Raw genomic sequence first — 20382 nt, 5'->3', positions numbered from 1 at the left:
GACGTTGACGATGACACCAAAAAGGTCACCATCCTCTTCGGCACTCAAACTGGCACCGCCAAAGTATCTAATAATAATAATATGTTATTATTAGATACTTTTGTGTCACTATTTTTATTTTGCTATTGTGTTTTATTGCATTAATTTTTTTTCTTTAATTTATCATAGTGTGCATTGATGTGTGTTGTAGTAGTATAAATAAATTTCCTTATATACATAGAAAAAAAAGTTACAAATATTGCAATCATAAAAGACAAAGAAAAAAAGTTACAAAATGTTTGCCAAAATTTCTCGATTCTTGATGTTGTAATTAGTTCTTTAATTAATTATTTTTAAATTAGAGTAAATAATCATTTTTGTCTCTGAATGTGTAGAACGCTGACAAATATTTCCCCGAAAGATGAAAATTCAAATTTTAGTCCCTTAAAGTGAAAAAAGTACGACAAATTCATCAATTTGTTAACTTTCATATGTTGCCGTTAATGAAAGACTCTACGTAGTACAGAGGGACAAAAATATCACAAAAATGATTGTCAACATGATCATATTTGAATAGCTCTCCAAAAGTGAGTCATAAAGACATATTTGTCATGTAAAATTTTAATTTTTTACCTCTATGCTTATTTTCTTTGTCTTTTTTTCTTCTTGCATTCTCAGAACACACTCTGTCTCAGGAAGGATTCTCAGAATGCACTCTCTCTGAGGAAGATTAGGGTTGGTTGGAAAAACTTGTATACGTAATGTTAAGCTTGTTTGATGTTGTTAATGGTTACCTGTATACAGGTAAAGTTACATTCAACTCCCTCCAATATCTGTTGTTTTTATTTTTGCAGTTGGTATTTATGTGGCATGTTCTTTACAAACCATTATATTATTTGGATATTATATCACCTGCGAAAATTGTCTTGCTACCTTATATAAAACATTGAATTGCCCCTATAGCTTGACTTCTGTTATCAAAATAACGTGGCAACAGTCAGGTCTGTGCAATATGATTCGGACCCAAATGACTTTTCCTTACCTTAACCATCCTATTCTCAGTTGAGTAGATCAACTCAACACTGATGTGTTCTTGCTTGTTAATAAAGTGCATGCACCTTTCTATGGTGTGCAAAATGAAAGATTGAAAGGGTCTTTGAGAGTAGGGGTTAACCAAAATGAAAGAGAAGTGCAAATATTTTTTTTTTCTTTCTATAAGACTACTATATTTGTAGGAATTTTCTAATCTTTTATTTTATTATTATTTATTCTTTATGTCAAGGTAAAAAATTATAAAACATTAGAATAAATACTTAAATTTATTGTCGGCTTCTTATCTAAGAATCCTTCAATCATGTTTGTGGATGATTTTATAATTCTTTTTCAGCCAAAGTTTTTATTTTATTTTTCAACAAAACTTTGTAACTTTTCAAATGAGAAAAAAAAATTATGTGACTTGATATATCGGGATCATATTCCCTAATTTATTTTGGTGATAATATTACCTTATTTAATATTCTAATGAGCTAGCTTAATTTAATCACATAAAATAAAATCTATTAATAAAAAATAATTAATATAACTATTTTTGAATATAAATCCACATTAATTATTAAAATATAAAATTCAAGAATCTCTCACTATACATAATAACAATTATATCACAATTTCTTTAACTATGCATCCATATACTATTCATCGTTAGATTTTCACTTTAACAATAACAATATGAACCATCTCATGTAATATTATATATATAATAATGTTTCAATTTGAATAAATGCAAAAAACATAGTTGTGGTTAATCGAGAAATCTTCAATTTTTACAAATAAAAAATATATATTTATGCGTAATTAATAATATTGATAATCAGCAAAATACACATGTTAGTCGTCAATCAAAACAATTGAGGAGATTTTCTTTTTCAAATTGGTATATAAAATAAGATTTTTGTAATTGGATCTCATGCCACATGTTACTCCCTGGTATGACTGTTTTTATTTTAAAAATCATACTAAATGATATGCCAATCTTTATATTATAAATTAAAATATTTTTTAAAACAAATTTAAATATTGATTCTTCAATGTGTTTTGCAAATTTTTTTCGTGGTGGCCTGTGGAGAGGGAAAAAACGAAAATAATAAGTTTGGAAGAAGGAAAGAAATCGTATCATATATTATATAAAATAAAATTGATAAGGATTGTCAATAAAAATATCATGCTTTAATAAAAGGATGTCCCACCTTTTTTTATTCCAAATTTAAAATGCTTAATTGATTCTACATAATTATATTTGATTGATTTAATCAATATCAATTTAATATTTAATAATTTCAAATATGTATTTATTTTAAAATATATCTATATTTTGATTGAATCATTTATATTATTTTGTGAATATGTGACAAAGTTATTTAAATAAAATATCTTGAGATTAACGCTATATAGAAAAATAAAATAGAAAATGTAAAAAAAATATCGAGGTACTATATTATGAGCATTTGCTGCAATCACATTCAATTATCTTATATTATTTTTATTAATAAATAAGTTCTATATTATGAACACTTGAATTATTTTTAATTTTTTTCAACAATATAAGAAATTTTAATAATTCTAAAAATTTATCCCTCCAAAGTTATGCATGCATGGCATGTATACTATCTAGTTATATTAGTAGTGTACAGTGCTCTATTGTTTTTTTGGGTCATTTTTGTTTAGATGTTGATGGGTCCATTGTTGCTTCCTACACTACCACATTTTGCTTCCTGCACCCATTGCTGTATGAAAAGTCTCATTCTTAATACAATGGGGTGCAAGAAGTAAAATATAGAGGTGCATGAAGTTTCGCTTTGATTGGTATGTTATGGGTCATTTATGGATTTGATACTGAGAACACAACTATAATTAGTAATTTATTGTTTTAGGATTTGAAATTTGTCATGAAAGAGAGGAATGTTTCAAGTTTAAAAGTATATATGTAATAATAGTGATAAAAAAATTGTAAAAAGAAAGATAGGACGAGTAAAAGAAGTGCACAAAATGAGTTACAAAGATATTAGAAGCTAGCGTGGGTACTTAAAGAAATTGATAAGAGTAATTTTAGGAAAAGTTAGAAAATAGAGATGCATGTTAGGAGAGTTAATTAGAGTGAATATGAGGAAGAGCGGGGACTAATATCTTTGAAGTATAGTCCAATTGGTAATAGGTTCTGACTCCTTGATCAATGTTGTTGTTAAAGCATTCTGAATGAGAAAAGTATGATTTGGAGAAGAGATGTCAGTGAAGGTCACTGTTAAATTTTATTTTCTATGTTGAATTTATTGTTAACTTGTTTTAGTAGCCATTTGTTCTTTGGTTTTTGAGATTGTTTTGGAAATAGATGAAATAAGGTAGGTTGTGTCAGGCCTTAGGCTATATTAGGACATAGGTTGTGTTTGGCATTAGGTTTGAGAATTGATATTGATAGCTCTAAAATACCATAATTTCATTTTATTTCTTTCCTTTCATAGTGACACCCACCCCCACCCTTTCTTCTTTTTTCCTCTATAAGTGTCTTCATTCCTTCCTTTCTTCCCTCCTTCCCTCATATATTCCTCCCTTTTCTAGGTATTTGTTTTCACTTCATGGCACAATAGAATCACAGTTCATTTATGCATTCTGCACAGTCAAATCATGATTCTATTTTATATTATGTAATAAAATCATGTCTTTTTTATACAGTTTTAATTGACCCACACTTGTACAACAAAATATTCCATTATGCATTTTTTCCTTACACTTGGTTATACAATAGAAATACACTTTTATTATACTAGTGAGATGCAAAAAATATTTATATAACAGAATTGTAATTTTATTATACAAATATTTTTTGCACTCCACTAATATAACAAAAATATATTTCTGTTATGGATTGTTATGATTGAGGAAGAATATCTTTAGAATTTGATAATGTTGGTAGGGTCAAAAACAATGTTGCTGAACCCAATAGCAACTCCCCTTGGGTTGTATTAGGGGACATGCTAGGTGCACCCAACAACATTATTGGTGCACCCAGTAATTAGATGAATGAGCAAAATTGTCCTTATACCAAAGTTTGAAAATAAAACTAATTTTAAAAAAAAATAATTTCTTCCTTCGGATAAGCTACCGGAAGAAGTTCTTCTTCCAGTAACTTCTCTGGAAGAAGGTTCTTCTGAATGAACAATTTATTCTACCCGAAGAACCTCCTTTCGGAAGAAAGAATTATTTTTTTTAAAATTAGTTTTATTTTCAAATTTTGGCACAAAGGCAATTTTGCCCATTCACCTAATTGTTGGGTGCACCAACAATGTTGTTGGGTGCACCTAGCATGTCCCTTGTATTAGGCCTTTGGCTGTGTTAGGCCAACAAAAATGTGGGTGCAGTCCACAAGATGGTAAATGAGTGATACTGTGACTGAGAAAGAGAAATGTGACTGAGAAAGAGAAATAATATATATGTTTAGTTTTCCTTAGATTATCTAGAATCAAATTAAAATAGTAATTAACTTGGTTTCAGGTAATTTTTCATAGCTTCAATTTTACATTTAAAAATTAATTCTAGATCATAATCAACTTAAAGTTAAAAAGAAAAGATAATTTATATGTTTAATAAACTATTTTATATTAAAGTTTTCCTCTTAACTTACATTTATGATAAAACAAACAAATATGTTGAGAATCAAATTTCCAAAACCTGAATTCTCAACATAACAAAACATAAAAATAAAAAATAGAATAACAAAAACTCATTGAGAAGATGATGTAAAAAAAAGTCACATTAGGTGGAATTAATCTTGAGAGGGAAAAGAGTGGGATATTAATTTGTTTTGGGAGTTATTTGAATAAAAAAAAACTAAAAAAAGGTCCCGATGTATGTATTCTGTACTCTCTAGTGATCCCACCCAAAAAAATTACTAATGCAATCTCAGAGTAAATGCAGCCCAGAGATCCCATCAATTGCCAAATGAAAAAAATAAAGAATACAAATGATGATTTGATAACTCATTTGTCATTTACACAAAAGATGAAACAAGGTTGGTTGAGAATGAAATTGGAATGGAAGAGTTTATTTGGTGTGTTTTTACATTTTTTTGAAAAAAAATTTATTTTTAAAAGATTAAAATTTTTAAAACATGTTTTACTTCTTGTTTTTTATTCTCAAGAAATAAATATATTAAAAATACGTTTTTAAAAGGAAATATATTTTTAATTTTATTTAAAATTAGATTCTTTGTCAGAGCGTTGTTTTCATTGTAGGTAAAACGATATTTTATTATTTTTCGTTCTGAAAATGAAAAAAAAAATTCAACCAAACATATTTCGATCATTATTTTTTATATTTCTAATAAAAATAGAAAACAACCAAATCAAACCCTCATTTGGTTAACTCTTTACGTCTTATTATATTTTTATACCTAATTTCTTTGATATTTCATAATCAAGTCTAAAATTGACAAAGAATACTAAAATTATAGATTTTTCAAAAATAAAAAATAAAATACTTCAATTAAAAATTAAAAAAACAAAAATTACATTTTTTTTACTTATACACTCCACTCGCACTTAATTTTTACCTTAATTACCTCGGTCCTTAATTGTGTAACAGTGCATCCAACCCAACTAATAATATGTTATTAAATTATTTATAAAAAATAATAATTAAATACATAATAAAAAATATGGCAATAAAAATTATTAATAATTAAATACATTTAAGAAATTCTAAAATTGATTTTTAATCTTTAACTTTTAATCAATAATTACAGCTACTATTTATTTTTTAAAAACATTTTTTATTCTAAAGCTACTAATTTCATTTTCTTTATTCTTATAATTTATATTCACTTTGCACTTTCTATCTATTTCATTATATCATATACACTTTCCTTTACCTCTTTTTCGCCACATGGGTTCATATAATTCATCATTGCCTTTTTTTCTTTTCATACGTCACTTTCGATGATTAGATTCGTTTCGTTACAGTCAAGAGAAGGCAAATTTCCCAAAAGACAAACTATTTTCGTAAATGAGGTTCTTTTTAAACTATTTCTTGTATGGTGTCATTTTTTACGTAAAAGCTATACAAATCGCAGAAAGCATTGACGAGTTCGGGCTGAGGGTGACACGTGGCATTGGTCTCGCCAGTACCACCAGCGATTTGAGCTTCATGGGTCTCGCCGCCAATGGGACTGGCGAGTTGAGCAGGTTGGGAATTGCCAACTCTATTGACGAGTTGTGCTGGCTAAAACCTTTGGATATTTTTTATTAATAATATCCTAATATATGGCGTGTCCTTGGACTACGTTTTTGTCTCAGGAATCCCTCGTTGGCAGCAGAGATACAATGCGGCGTGGCTCATTATCTTCTCTTTTTTATTGTGAATCTTTTGATCAGAACAAACAAGAAGAACCTGCACCTTTCATATCATTTTGAAATGCAATTTGGTTTTTAATAAATTCCTTTTAAAATAATCATGGAATAATTTAAAGAAATATTTTTTTGTCATTTTTTCCTTTTTGATCATAATTATAATATTAATATTAAAAAAAGTTGGGACGTAAGTGAGAGGTGCCTGCCACTTCACTTCATTTTATTTTTTTTTACAGTGTTTGGTTGACTCTTGTATACTCATTAATAACCATTATTGTATTTTTTAACTATTTTTCAGAGAATTTAAAAATAATTATTAGCTCTATCCTTATTTATGCTTTGAATTTGATTTAATTATGTTTTTAATTCTTAAAATTTAAAATAATTTTAATTCTTGTAATTTAAAAAAAAATGTTTTTAGTCCTTAAAAGTAGACATTGTTGGCAGAGATTATTAAAAGGAATGTCATGGCACTGTCAACATATGTTTTTAATATTTTATATATTCAGATTAGTTAGTTAATGATGCTGGATAAATTAATAACAGGTTAAAAACATAATTCATTAAAAAATATTCCATGTATATATTCCTCAAGCTCCTTAATTAATGGCATTATAAAGCACTCCCAATCTGCTGCACAACTCGCCAGTAGAGTTGGCAATTCCCAGCCTGCTCAACTCGCCAGTCCAACTGGCGAGTCTCATGGAGCTCAAATCGTGGGTGGTACTGGCGAGACCAGTGTCACATGTCACCCCCAGTCCGAACTCGTCAATGCCTTCTACGATTTGCATGACTTTTACGTAAAAAAGAACCCCATTTAAAGAAATAGTTTGAAAAGAACCCCATTTACAAAAATAGTTTGTAAAATAAACCCCTTTTGAGAAATTTGCCTCGAGAGAACTCTACACATTTCGACATTAGGATATCGAAATCGATGGAAATTTATGGTTATTTTTTTATCTCATAACAGTCAAACATAAAATAAAACACAAAAATCTGATAAGTGAGAGCACGAACGAATGAAATCGCATTCCACAGGAGATCCGGCACGTTATCTTTACAGAAATGACTCAGCATCATCCTTATCATGTTTGCTATAGAATAAATATATTTGAACGTTCAGATTTTTCTATCTTCTGTCAAGAAAAAAACTTCTTTTTTATTTGTTCATTCAGATTTGGTATCTCTTTCCTCATTAATTCTTACTCTGTATCTCTCTTTCTTCTATTAATACATTAAACATTCCCCTTTATTCACTGTTTATTATAAAATAAATACATTGTAGCTTTACACTATAATACTCATTTAATATTTTTTATTTTTCTTTATCTATTTATTATATTACATAATCTATCTTGACGTAGCCTAATATATGCCCAAAAACGTTTTTTTTTTTTTTATTTTTAAACCATAATTCCATAGTTTGGGCTTGCAAAGAAATAAATTATGCACCAAATACTCAGTCAAAGAGAATCGAAGATCTCCTTAGAATAGGAGTACGAATCAATTACATTTTATATTCTTTAAGATATTAAATAGTATTTTACATACTCATTGTCAAATTTTCCTTGATATGGTTAGGATTATTTCTTTATTTTCTCAAGATAGGAAGATAATAATACTATATATTTCTCCCACATTTCTGTGTCCCATCAAGCCAGTCCCTATTCCTATCTTGTTCTGATTATGGAACAGCTGAAGCCAAGTGCTGCTAACTCTTCCCCTCTCACTCCCCTCGGCTTCTTGGACAGAGCAGCCACCGTCCACGGCGACGTCCCTTCCGTTGTTTATAACAACACCACCTTCACGTGGTCCCAGACGCGCCGCCGATGCCTCCAGCTGGCCTCCGCCCTCTCCTCCCTTGGTATCCGCCGCGGCAGCGTCGTCTCCGTCGTGGCCCCCAACATCCCCGCCATGTACGAGCTCCACTTCGCCGTCCCCTTCGCCGGCGCAATCCTGAACAACATCAACACCCGCCTCGACGCCCGCACCGTCTCCGTGATCCTCCGCCACGCGAACTCCACGCTCGTCTTCGTCGACTGCGCCTCACGCGACCTCGTCCTCGAAGCCCTATCCCTCTTCCCTGAAAATCAAAGTCAACGCCCAACCCTAATTCTCATCACAGACGAAACCATCGAGAAAGCCTCACCCACCGTCGATTTCCTCGACACATACGAGGGGCTTGTAAGCAAGGGCGATCCGGGATTCAAGTGGGTTCTACCGAACTCCGAGTGGGACCCGATCGTACTTAACTACACTTCAGGAACGACGTCGTCTCCCAAAGGCGTTGTCCACTGCCACCGTGGAACGTTTATTGTTGCAGTGGACTCTCTTATTGATTGGGCGGTTCCGAAGAACCCGGTTTATCTCTGGACGCTTCCGATGTTCCACGCTAACGGCTGGAGCTTCCCGTATGGGATTGCTGCCGTGGGTGGAACTAATATCTGTGTCCGCAAGTTCGACGCTGAGATTGTTTACTCTCTCATAAAACGCCATCACGTGACTCACATGTGCGGCGCGCCGGTGGTGCTCAACATGTTAACCAACGCGAACTCCCCGTTGGAGAAACCGGTTCAGATCCTCACCGCCGGAGCGCCGCCTCCTGCGGCGGTGCTCTTCAGAACAGAGGCTTTGGGGTTTGTCGTGAGTCACGGGTATGGTTTGACTGAGACCGGAGGATTGGTGGTGTCATGCGCGTGGAAGGGGGAGTGGAACAAGTTGCCGGCGACGGAGAGGGCTCGGCTGAAGGCGAGGCAAGGGGTGAGAACGGTTGCAATGGCGGAAGTCGACGTGGTGGGTCCCACCGGGGAGAGCGTGAAGCGTGACGGGGTTAGCATCGGAGAAGTTGTGATGAAAGGAGGGTGTGTGATGTTAGGCTACCTAAAAGACCCTTCGGGAACAGCAAGTTGTTTCAAGAACGGTTGGTTCTACACCGGAGATGTTGGTGTGATGCATGAAGATGGGTACTTGGAGATCAAAGATAGGTCAAAGGATGTTATAATCAGTGGCGGCGAGAATTTGAGCAGCGTGGAGGTGGAGTCGATATTGTACGGGCATCCGGCGGTGAACGAGGCGGCGGTGGTGGCGAGGCCGCACGAGTATTGGGGAGAGACGCCGTGCGCGTTTGTGAGCTTGAAAAAAGGGATAAAAGAGAAAGAGAAACCCACTGAGAAGGACATAATTGAGTATTGTAGGGACAACATGCCGCATTATATGGTTCCCAAAACGGTTGTTTTCAAAGACGAGCTTCCTAAGACATCTACGGGGAAGATACAGAAGTTTGTGCTGAGACAAATCGCCAAGGAGATGGGGTCCTTCACGCAAAGTCGAATGTGAATTACTCTCCAATAGTTTATGGCATGCTTGGCATCAAGTTCCTATTGTATTATCACCTAGTAAAGTTTATGTATAATAAGAGTTTAATTAGTGGTGTATTTTGATTATAGATTATTGTGTGGTGGAGAATTGTTTATTATATTGTACCCAAATTCAACTCTTCTTATCTTTACGTGGAATGAAAATTTTTAAAATGGATTAGGCTTACTTTAATTGTTTTAAAATAGACAAACAATGAAAGGTGAATAATGCATGGTACTGACATTCGAATGTTCATATTTGTTCTCCTCTCTTAAAGATGATTCGACATTTCTAGCAATCCTCGTGCATAATTATCTATCAATTATATATGGGTAAAAACTTTCATTATTCTTAAACAAAACCACCGAACTTACAATCATAAACGTTAGTTTAATTAGGCGTAAATGATCACATTTGTGTATTTTAAATAAACTTAAAGATCAAATTAATTTTTTTTAAAAATTTAGAATCAAATTAAATCTTTTAAAATAATTTAAGAATTAAATTGATGATTAAAAAAATTTCTAACTTGTTTTAGGGATAATATATACAGTAATTTAAGGTAACTTGATTTTTTTTTATAAAAAAAAACTTGTTTCTCTCTCATCTTTCATTTTTACACTTATCATTGCATCTTTTTTTTCTTGTTTTGGCCTACTATCGTCAAGCCATGTCCATGCCACGGACAGCACAATAACAATTCAAACCCAATGATTGTGATTTACATTAAAGAGAATGTATAACAAAATTAGTAAAAAGAAATGATGAATCATGATGAGCAATTGGCGACCCCGACTCTATTTTGCAATCCGACTGTATCACACCGTACTGTGCCTTGCGAAGGCATTGGAGGCAGCTCCGGACCCAAACACAGAGATGCTCTGATCGAAATCAAAAGCTTTGTCTGGCAAACTCACTCCTGAGTGTGGTGAAGAACTTGGCTGGTGAACGTGGAAGCACCGCAGTTTTATCCTTGGAAAATTTTAGCCTTTTAGGATACGTGAGAGATAAGAAATGACAGACAATTAATGAAGAGGGACAAATGAGTGGAACAGGGTAAGATATAGAATAATTTTTTATTTTTAATTTTAAAATTATATATTAAATTATTATAAGCTTAATTGCAAAAATAATTCACTTATTTATTTTAACTCACTAAATTGATCATCCTGTAATTTAATTTACAAATTAAGTCTTTTTCTTTTTTTCAATCTAACTCTAATCCTAAAATTAGACGTTGAATATTAATGGGTAACGTTGATTGTTACATGTCAAAATATCCATTTACCGTCAACTTTTTCACTAATAATTAATGTTCAATTTTGGAGTTGGAGACTCAAATAGTCAAATTGAAAATAAAAAATAAGAAACTCAATTGATGAATTAAATTATAAGAAGATTGATTTAGTGAGTTGGGATAAATAGAGAGACTATTTTTGCAATTAAATCATTGCTATAATATCCTTGAAATGAATGGAAATGAGTGATTTTATGGTCCAAATATTTGTGTGTTGGTTGCCGATGCACTTATACTTTAAAAAAAGTGAGTGTATTAGCAAATCCCTATATATAGAGAGAAGGTATGTACCTCCCTGACTTTTTCAATTGGATGACCAATTCAGTCCTAGTCTCATAATGTTTATGCACTCAAGACTGTAGGATTACGTACTCTTTCAACCCTCTCGGTAGGATTCTATTGGATGATCCCCTTGGTCCTGGTCTCTTTATGCTTACGCACTCGAGACTATGGGGCTATGTACTCCTCTGGTCCTCTCGATTGGACTCTGTCAAATGACTCACTTTGTCTGAGTCTCTTCGTGCTTAAGAGACTCTGCAGATGTGTACCTTCTGGCTCTCTTAGTACATATTTAGCCTTTTTGCGCCACAACACTTGTGGTTGAGAGGATGTGTACCATTCTATTTTTATTGGATCGACTTATTTAAGGCCTATTTACTTAGATGCCAAACAATCTAACTCAAATACAACATTATTATATAACTCATACTAGACCTAAAAGATAAGACAAGTTACACTTTTGCACTTTAATATTTCTGGATTATGTATCTTTTTTCTAAGGCGTGATCTAGGACAAGAACTACATAGATATTAAAAGATATCATAAGTCAAATTTAATAAAACAATATCTTCAATATATTAAAAATAAATTTTATAAATATAATTATTATAAGTCTTGGGTGGACAGCCTATCGAGCTATTTTTGAATATCAATCACCATGTTGATTTATTGGATAATAAGTTTGTCAATTTTCAAAGGTTCCTTCAATCGAGTTTTATCTTTCAATTAATCTTACTAGAGAAGAAACAAGACACGCTTTCGAATGGATCAAGCCTAATCGATCTTCGGGCTATCATCTAAGGGTCTTTCTTTGGCATTGATGGACCCAACGGTGTGTAAGACATAAAATAATTTTTAATAGAAATATTTTATTTTAAATGATAATTTATTTAGTAGGTGTATTTTTGCTAATATAGGCATACTTTTCTAACATGAGATTTCTTTGCTTTATAAAAAATAAGTTAAATTATAAATTTAGTCTTCCTATTATTAAATTAAGACAGTCTTTTTATTTAAAAAAAAATAAAAAAAATACACTTATGTAAAAAAGATTAAATGAAATAAAAAATAAAAAGGAGTCTAAATAGGAATTGAACTCTTGACATTTGACATTTTATTTATAGACAGGATAATAAACCATCAATACACTTAATTAAGTTAACTATATTAACAATTATTTTCTACTAATGCGAAAAAGACATTTCTTGCCTAAATTTGGAAGTTACCTATATATGTAGTTTTGTGTAACTTGTTTTCAAATATGTAAATGCTCTTGGAAGTTAAAATAAATGTTGTAGTAGTTTAAAATAATTGAGGGTAAAAATAACAAAAAGAAAGATGACATTAAATAATGTTATTTCCTTTATAATAGTTATAGATGTATCATTAGTTAAGACTTATTAATTTTTTAAATTTTTTTATCAAAATTTATAATTAAAATATATTTAATATATAAACCTTTTTAGTTTTATTTTATATCAATCTATATGTTTTTATTTTGAATAGTGTACATATTTTTATTTTACCAATTTATAATTAAATTTCATATATTAATTTGCAAATTATTTAGATAATTTTTTAAATTGATTTTAATATACAAATTATTTTTGTTCTAATAATTGACATAAAATTAAAAAATATTTATATATTAAATATTTTTTAAAATATAAATTTTGATAATTTGAAAAAAAAATAATCTTAAATAATAATACATAAAAAATAATATTAATGTAATTAACTAAATAAAACACATATCTTATTTATTGCTCTCTTTATTTATAAAGGATTATTAGTTGAATTTCCATTAAGATATTTTTTTATTTTTTATTTTATTTAATCTTTTTTTACATAAGTATTATGTAAATTGCGTACATAAATTTCATATCACGTCAAAGTCAAACATTTGTCTTTGGATGGTTAACTTACACAAGAATTAAAATTATTTATGTTTTAAAATAGAGAGACAAAATATCTTGATTTAAAAATATGAGGACCAAAATCATAGGAAAACTAAAATTATAATTTAACTTAAAAACTAATAATAAATATTTTTTTAGGTGAGCTTAAAGCTTGAATTTTAATTATTTCATCCTTGTGTTGAAGTTGCTTCCGCACCCTTATTCTGTTTTTTACAAAGATAAATTTGTGACAACTTGAAAAAGTGCTACGAATTTTGAAGATTATTCTAGTGAAAATCCTTTTATTGCAGTAGTAAAGGAAGAAATGAAGAGAAGGAGTTTACATATATGGAACAAAATTAATGTTAAGTTATACATGACATTGAAAAAAGACATGTAGAATAGCTAGACATAAAGGATCAACATTTTTTTTGTTAGCAAATAACATGTATGTGTACAATGGCTACACATACACCTATGTGACCCGCACTAGTTACAACTATTAATATTAGAAGGACAATAAGTAGTCTCCTTGATATCAAATATAAACAACATTTTTTTTATTTTTTTTTAAATATAAGTAAATTTTAATTAACAAAGTCTTATTTAATGAGACTATTCTTAAAATATATTTTATTTAATAAGATTAAAAAAATTAATATTTGATATCAAGTTTCAATGATAAATAATTTAAAAAAGTTATTTTTTAATTAAAAATAACACAATTTAATAAAATTAACTAATTTTCATAATAAATATAAAATACATCTTTTTTTTTCTTCTTTATATAATCAAGACCCAAGAGAATAACACTTAACCATCATTTTGAAACTAAGCCACCAACAACTACTGCCCCTACAAAGAGAAAGGATTAGCCACATGGATGACAAAAAACATACCTCCCACCCAACATGGACGTGTCCATAAGAGGTCTTAAATAAATCTTTTAATTGAGTTTCACTTTAATACAATTGGTCAATTTTATTTTAATTTTTTAATTATATTTGTTAATTAAATTTTAAGAATGATACAATTTTAACATTTCATTCTTTAGTAACTTATTTAATCATTGTCTTATAACATAGTTTATCTCAAATTAAATTTAAAAAATGTAATCTTTAAATTTTTTTTCAACAATCATGATAATAATTACAAGAAGTAATAATAATATTTTATAAACCTTACATGCATTAAAAAATTATTTTTAACTTAATTTAGTACTTTTATTAACACACTAATTCCTTTTGTTAGTAATTCTTTTACTAACTTTAATTTAGAAAAAAAAAATATCTACATTACTAACATCAAATTGATACTCACTAAAACTTAAATTCACACAGCAAATATGCACATGTATAATTGAACATTATTAATTTTCATAGTATATTAGCATGTGTCATGCAAAAAATGCTTATTATATATAATTATTATATAAAATATTATATTATAATTACAAAATTGATCAAACAAGTATTTTGAGCATATAATTATATTTTAATGTACCATAAGTTATTTAAGTTGTTAAATAAAGTTACTTTTAATTATTAATAATTTTTTAAGAAAAAATTGAATTCAACTTAAAAATAAAGATGAAAAAGATGGATTATGTAACAAATATTATTAATTATTATTATTTTTGATATTTTTTTCTCTTTGAATTAATCCATCTTTTTCATTGTGAGAAAAGAATTAACAAAAAATTTAAAAACATTTTTGTTAAGGACTTTTTTAAAATGTTCTTATGAAATAATAATTCTTAGAAATATTCTCACTTAATATAGTTATTCTATTTTATATTTAGAGAATAATTTTTTAATAAAAAATTAAATACAAATAATATAATAAATTTAATTATCTATAATTTAAAAATATATAAAAATTCAATAACTTAAAAGAAGTCCAAGACAATCATGTCCCCAACAAAATGATAACCAAATAAATGTAATTTGACCATGCATTAAGTGCTGGAATGACTCCGGTAATGCCATGATGGGGTGTGGTTATAATTAATCTATAAAACTATTTCGGTTGGACAACAGAATATTTAACATTAGCTATATAATTGTCTGAATAAAGGACCAACATTTAGGACTTAATTAGAGGGAGAGAAGATGACTAGAGGAGAAGAGAATTTAGCCTGAACTTCTAAAACATTTAATCCTACTAAATACGAATTGGGGCCAGATTTTGAGGAACATTTTTCATACTAAGCTCTTCAATTTTCCTCTTAGCAAAAATGCAATAATAGGTGGTGGTGACAAGAGAAAGTTATGTGAATTTCATATAACGAACAATCATGACAAGTGCTTCACATTGACTACCTAGGCAAATAGAAAAATTAATTAAAGGATATTTGAGGAGTTTCATATGATCAAGTCAGATTTCATAGGTATGTTTGGAGAATAAGTGTTTAAATTACTCCGTAAATGGATTATAGGAACAATCGTACTTAGAATAGGGTGAAGCAAGCAAATTTCTTTGCTCGAGAGAAAATTCGGAGAACTAGAGAAGATGATTAACCGAAGGTTTTATTTTACACGAGGAAATGCTGATAGGGACCATTGATTCATACACAAGAATCAATCACAACACGGTGGATGGGTCAAAGTGTATTCGTGATACACCATTTATAAATGGGTAAGGAAAAGAAATATCCTAAAAAAAATAGTTAACAAAATATACGAATAGATGAAGATCTAGAAATTTTATTAGATTTATTTTTATTTTTGGGATTGGTCAAACAATAATTTGTCAACAGAAAATATGATCATTAAAGATTTTTTTCTTTCGTCAATGGTCACATTTTCTGATACTCAAATAGGATACTTGCTTATCTCACAATGGGTAGCTATGTTTCCCATCTCATTGCCTATTATTCATTGATCTACAGTGGCTAACATTGTAATAATAATAATGTTTTTTTCCCCCTTACATAACGAAGTTGGATCTGGGTTTAGATGTGAATAACTTACTTTAAGATTGTAACTAATAATTATCAATGGTGTTCCTAATTTGGTGATAATCATAAGTCTTGGGCAACCTATGTTCTGCGACTTGCTTGAGAATATTACAATATAAATATTAATGAAGAGCCTTCGTCCGCCTCGTCTACCACCTCGCCAACTCCATCGAGATCAAGTTCACTTGCACCATCACCAGCGCCGGCGCCAGCGAGTACCACATCGACGAATCCCTCGTCAATTGGGTGACCTACAACAACAGACTCAAGTCCCTAGGCATTCTCGTTAAAGCTCGCAATTTCTTTGTCTTTCAGGTTCTGCTTCGTTTCTTTTCCCCATTTCTGTGCAATTAACTTTTATTGAAGCTCTATTGTTTTGCTTCTCCAAAAGCTTATGTGAATATAGGTTTCCTTGGAGAAGCACTGTTTTACTTTTATATCCCTGAAAAATGCTAAAGTGGGATAGTTTCTATTGTTACACTATACAAAGATAAATTCCCAAAAATAAATAATAAATTCCCAAAAATCATGGCATTCGTAATTCATAATTAACAATAAAAAGTCATAATAGTGACCTTAAGCAAAACATAGTACAACTAAATTTCAACAAAGGTCAAATATTCGGTTTCTTAGATAGGAATCATCAATCATCATCTTTAAAATCTAACCCTTCTTCTTTATCATTTTCACTACTATTATGGTTGTACATTTCATTTTGGAAATTGAAATCCGAAGAATAGCCCCCTAAAAAAGCCTTAATTATCTATTCAAAGGACTTTTCTGGAAACAACTCACAGAACCACTATCCTGTCTGCTGCAGCTGCTTCTTGGTCCGCTACAGCTGTTACACTGAAACCCTTCACTATGGCGGCACTTGTAGCTGCTAGGGGCCACTCTGCTCCGGCACTAAAACAATGCTATTTTAAACTATGAAGCACAGAACATGACATAGACACCGAGACACAGCTAAAATCTAAAACATAAGACATGGGGACACGACATATGTGATGCCTAAACCAACAGCTGTGGCTTTGTTATATGGACAGCAACAACAGCAGACTTCTCATGAGAATATGGGCAGTGGAACTGAGAAAATTGCTCTCATTTTCAATATGGGTGCTGGTTATTGTGATGTTGTTGTCACTGCTACAACGGGTGGAGCATCACAGATTAAAGCCTTGGCAGGAAGTACCATTGGTGGTGAAGACTTGCTTCAGAATATGATGCATCATCTGCTACCAAATTCTGAAAATCTATTTAAGAACCATGGGGTCAAAGAAATTAAACAGATGGGCGCTGTCAGCAGTTTCGCGCCAAAGTACAAGAACCTGACCGAAGCTCAGAATGTTTCACTTCTGTTATACCACGCGACTCCCGTATACGAGTCACTGCATATGCTCAAGTCCAGCAACGAAATCATGAGCACTCTGGCCACAGAGGGAGCGGCGAACAAGTACAACTTCACGGTACAAAGTGAAGGGAAAGACGTGAACCTCAAGACCAAAGTCAACACTAAAATTGTCAATAATATATATTACAATAAGATTATTTTGTAACATTTATATAAAAATAGAAATTATTTTTTACATTTCAATAGAATATGGACTAATTTATAAAATGACTATAAGGGATCAAAATATCTATTCATTCTTTTTTTTTTTATTTTGAAAAAGTCAAATCTTGAATACATTGGATCTGTTTGGAATTGATGTAAATTTTTAGTTTTTGATTTTTCAAATGTAATTTTTAAAACAAAATAAATTTGATAAAATGAAGTTAAAATAGCTTTTAATTTTTTTAAAACTTTTATATTTACTTTCAAAACAAAATAATTCCTTTTTAAATTTGATTTTTAATTTTAAACATAATTTAACTATAATCCTTCCGACTAGAATTACTATCACAACCATCAATACTACCACTACAAGAATACCGACAGTCAAAGTTTCAGTCATGCAATTTTACCGACCAAAGAGCCACAGAAAAAAATTGTTGGTAACAAGCTTGTGCGGTTAAGGGATTGATTGAATAAAATACATTAATTGTTCTAATATTATCTTTAATTTCTGTATAAACAAAATTGGTATGTAATATGACCGACAGATTATTATCGATTAACTTTTCCGATGGATATCTCCATGTCAAATTATTGGCAGACATGTCCATGAAAAATTACCGAAAAATATTTTTATGGAAAACTACCGACCGATTTTTTTGTGAGAGCACCGATTGATTTTTTAGTGGGAAATTATCGACAGATCTTTTCAGTGAGACTTTTTTTTTTTACCATGGTAGTTTTGGGGGACTTTAGCATGTATTATGCTACGCTTCGCACTAATATTATTAATAATATTCATTTTGCTTTTGAAAAAAAATAGTAACTAATTTATTCTTGAGATCCAAACCAAGAATAGGAAGACATCCCCATCTTCTTACATCAAAGGAATTGAGGAGCTGGCAATGAAGATCCTGGAATAGTGAGGGAGGACGTTGGACAATAACCCAACTTTGAATTCATGGGCCTGTACTGGCAGTCTCAAAAAACCTTCAATGATTTTATCCATTTCAACCTGCACCATATTGTTATGTATCCCACTGCGACATCTCAACACTTTTTTTTTTTTTTTTTTCTGGTCAAATGTAACCTTAATCATAATATAATTGTGGTAAAATTAGTAATAATTAAACTTATGTTTTAAAACTAATATATAACGGTTTAAGTAATAAAATAATAAAAAAAACTATGAAAAAATAGGATACAAAAAATTGTAAATTAATAAAGAAAGACTAAATTATACTATCTCTCATCTTTTATATAAGAAATAAGAAAAATATTTTTTAAGAAACAAAGCACGTTAAAGAATTATCTCTTAAAAAATAATCATATCTTAAATTATTTAATATCATGGGTAGTCTTAAAATAAAATTAAAATTTATGAGAAACTAATTAATCTAATTACTTTTATTTATTTTAATAAATTAGGTAATTGTTTCTTACAGACTAGAGTATTTTTTTTAAGATGTAGTATGTTTTATATGATAATAATTAATAATAAAATAATTGAAACTTTTAAATATATATTTGATTTATTTTAAAATATTTTGAATTAAATTAAAAAAATTATTTTGAATTGGTTCAAATTGGTTTGATGCACCAGTTCTGAAGCACTTCAGTTTTTTGCACTAGACAGACCGATCACCTGTCTGGTTCCTAGTTGAATAGGTAGAACCAACTGATTTGGTTTAGTTTTAAAAAATATGCTTATTTTCGTCCACAAAATTTAAATATAGACTATTTAAGAATTCTAACTATCCTTATGTAATTATCCTTCGATATATATATATATATAATTAAATAATGTGTCAAATATAGTAAAATAGCACCTTCCAATATATAAAAAATAAATTTTAAAAATTTAACCGTTAAATTGAAATTTTTGATAAAATATATTATATTTGAAAAGTTAAATAAAAAGTAAAAAAAATTAATATTTTATTATTCAATTATATATAATTGTCCTCTAAGTATTGGAACTAAAGTTGGGTATACGAGCAAGTACGCCTGCTTAAGAATGTGCCTGCCCGTTAAGCCATGTTATACGGGTAATTTATTAGAATAGATTAAAAATTAAAACTAATTATTATTATGGGATGATCGAAAAAATATTTATCAAAATAAGTCATTTTTGTCACATAAAAAAGTAAGAATTGTCATCCTTTTAAACTGTATTTTGTTAAGTATCTAATCTCAATTAAGTCGATGTTAAATATTCATATTTAATGATTAAATTAGAGTTAGTCAAGCTGATGAAGATATATATAAATTAATCATTCATATTCGTCTTATATTGATCAGACTACTTATAATAAATATAAATGTATAATTAATTAGGAAAAAAAATACATATTATTAGTAATCAAGAATGTAGCAATAAAAATATGAATGTTAATTAATTTCTTTTTATAACGAAGAATAAAATAATACAAGTATATATTTTGGTATTGCTATGATATACTACATGATAGATAAAAATCTTTATTTTTTTTCTCTGATACTTCTCTGTATATGTTATTGTTGTTTAATATTGAATGAAAGTTTTGACTTTAAAAAAAAAAATAAAAAATATCTTTTTGAGAAAAAAATCATTTAAATCTCAATTTTTATATATAATATTTTTTCAAAATTCATATGTACACAATTCTTTCAAGTATTT

The 20382-nt window shown here is 29.8% G+C and overlaps 1 protein-coding gene across 1 annotated transcript; it reads left to right on the top strand.

Annotated features, from left to right (window-relative positions):
* Positions 1-7693: 7693 nt before the first annotated feature.
* On the top strand, positions 7694-9822 carry LOC100779857 (probable acyl-activating enzyme 5, peroxisomal). Its single transcript, XM_003519259.5, has one exon. The coding sequence runs from the start codon at positions 8064-8066 to the stop codon at positions 9711-9713; it is 1650 nt and encodes a 549-aa protein (XP_003519307.1). The 5' UTR covers positions 7694-8063; the 3' UTR covers positions 9714-9822.
* The last annotated feature ends 10560 nt before the right edge of the window (positions 9823-20382 follow it).

This window comes from Glycine max, chromosome 2 (assembly GCF_000004515.6).
Source record: "Glycine max cultivar Williams 82 chromosome 2, Glycine_max_v4.0, whole genome shotgun sequence".
Lineage (NCBI taxonomy): Eukaryota > Viridiplantae > Streptophyta > Magnoliopsida > Fabales > Fabaceae > Glycine > Glycine max.
This window is presented reverse-complemented; position numbering and strand designations above follow the sequence as displayed.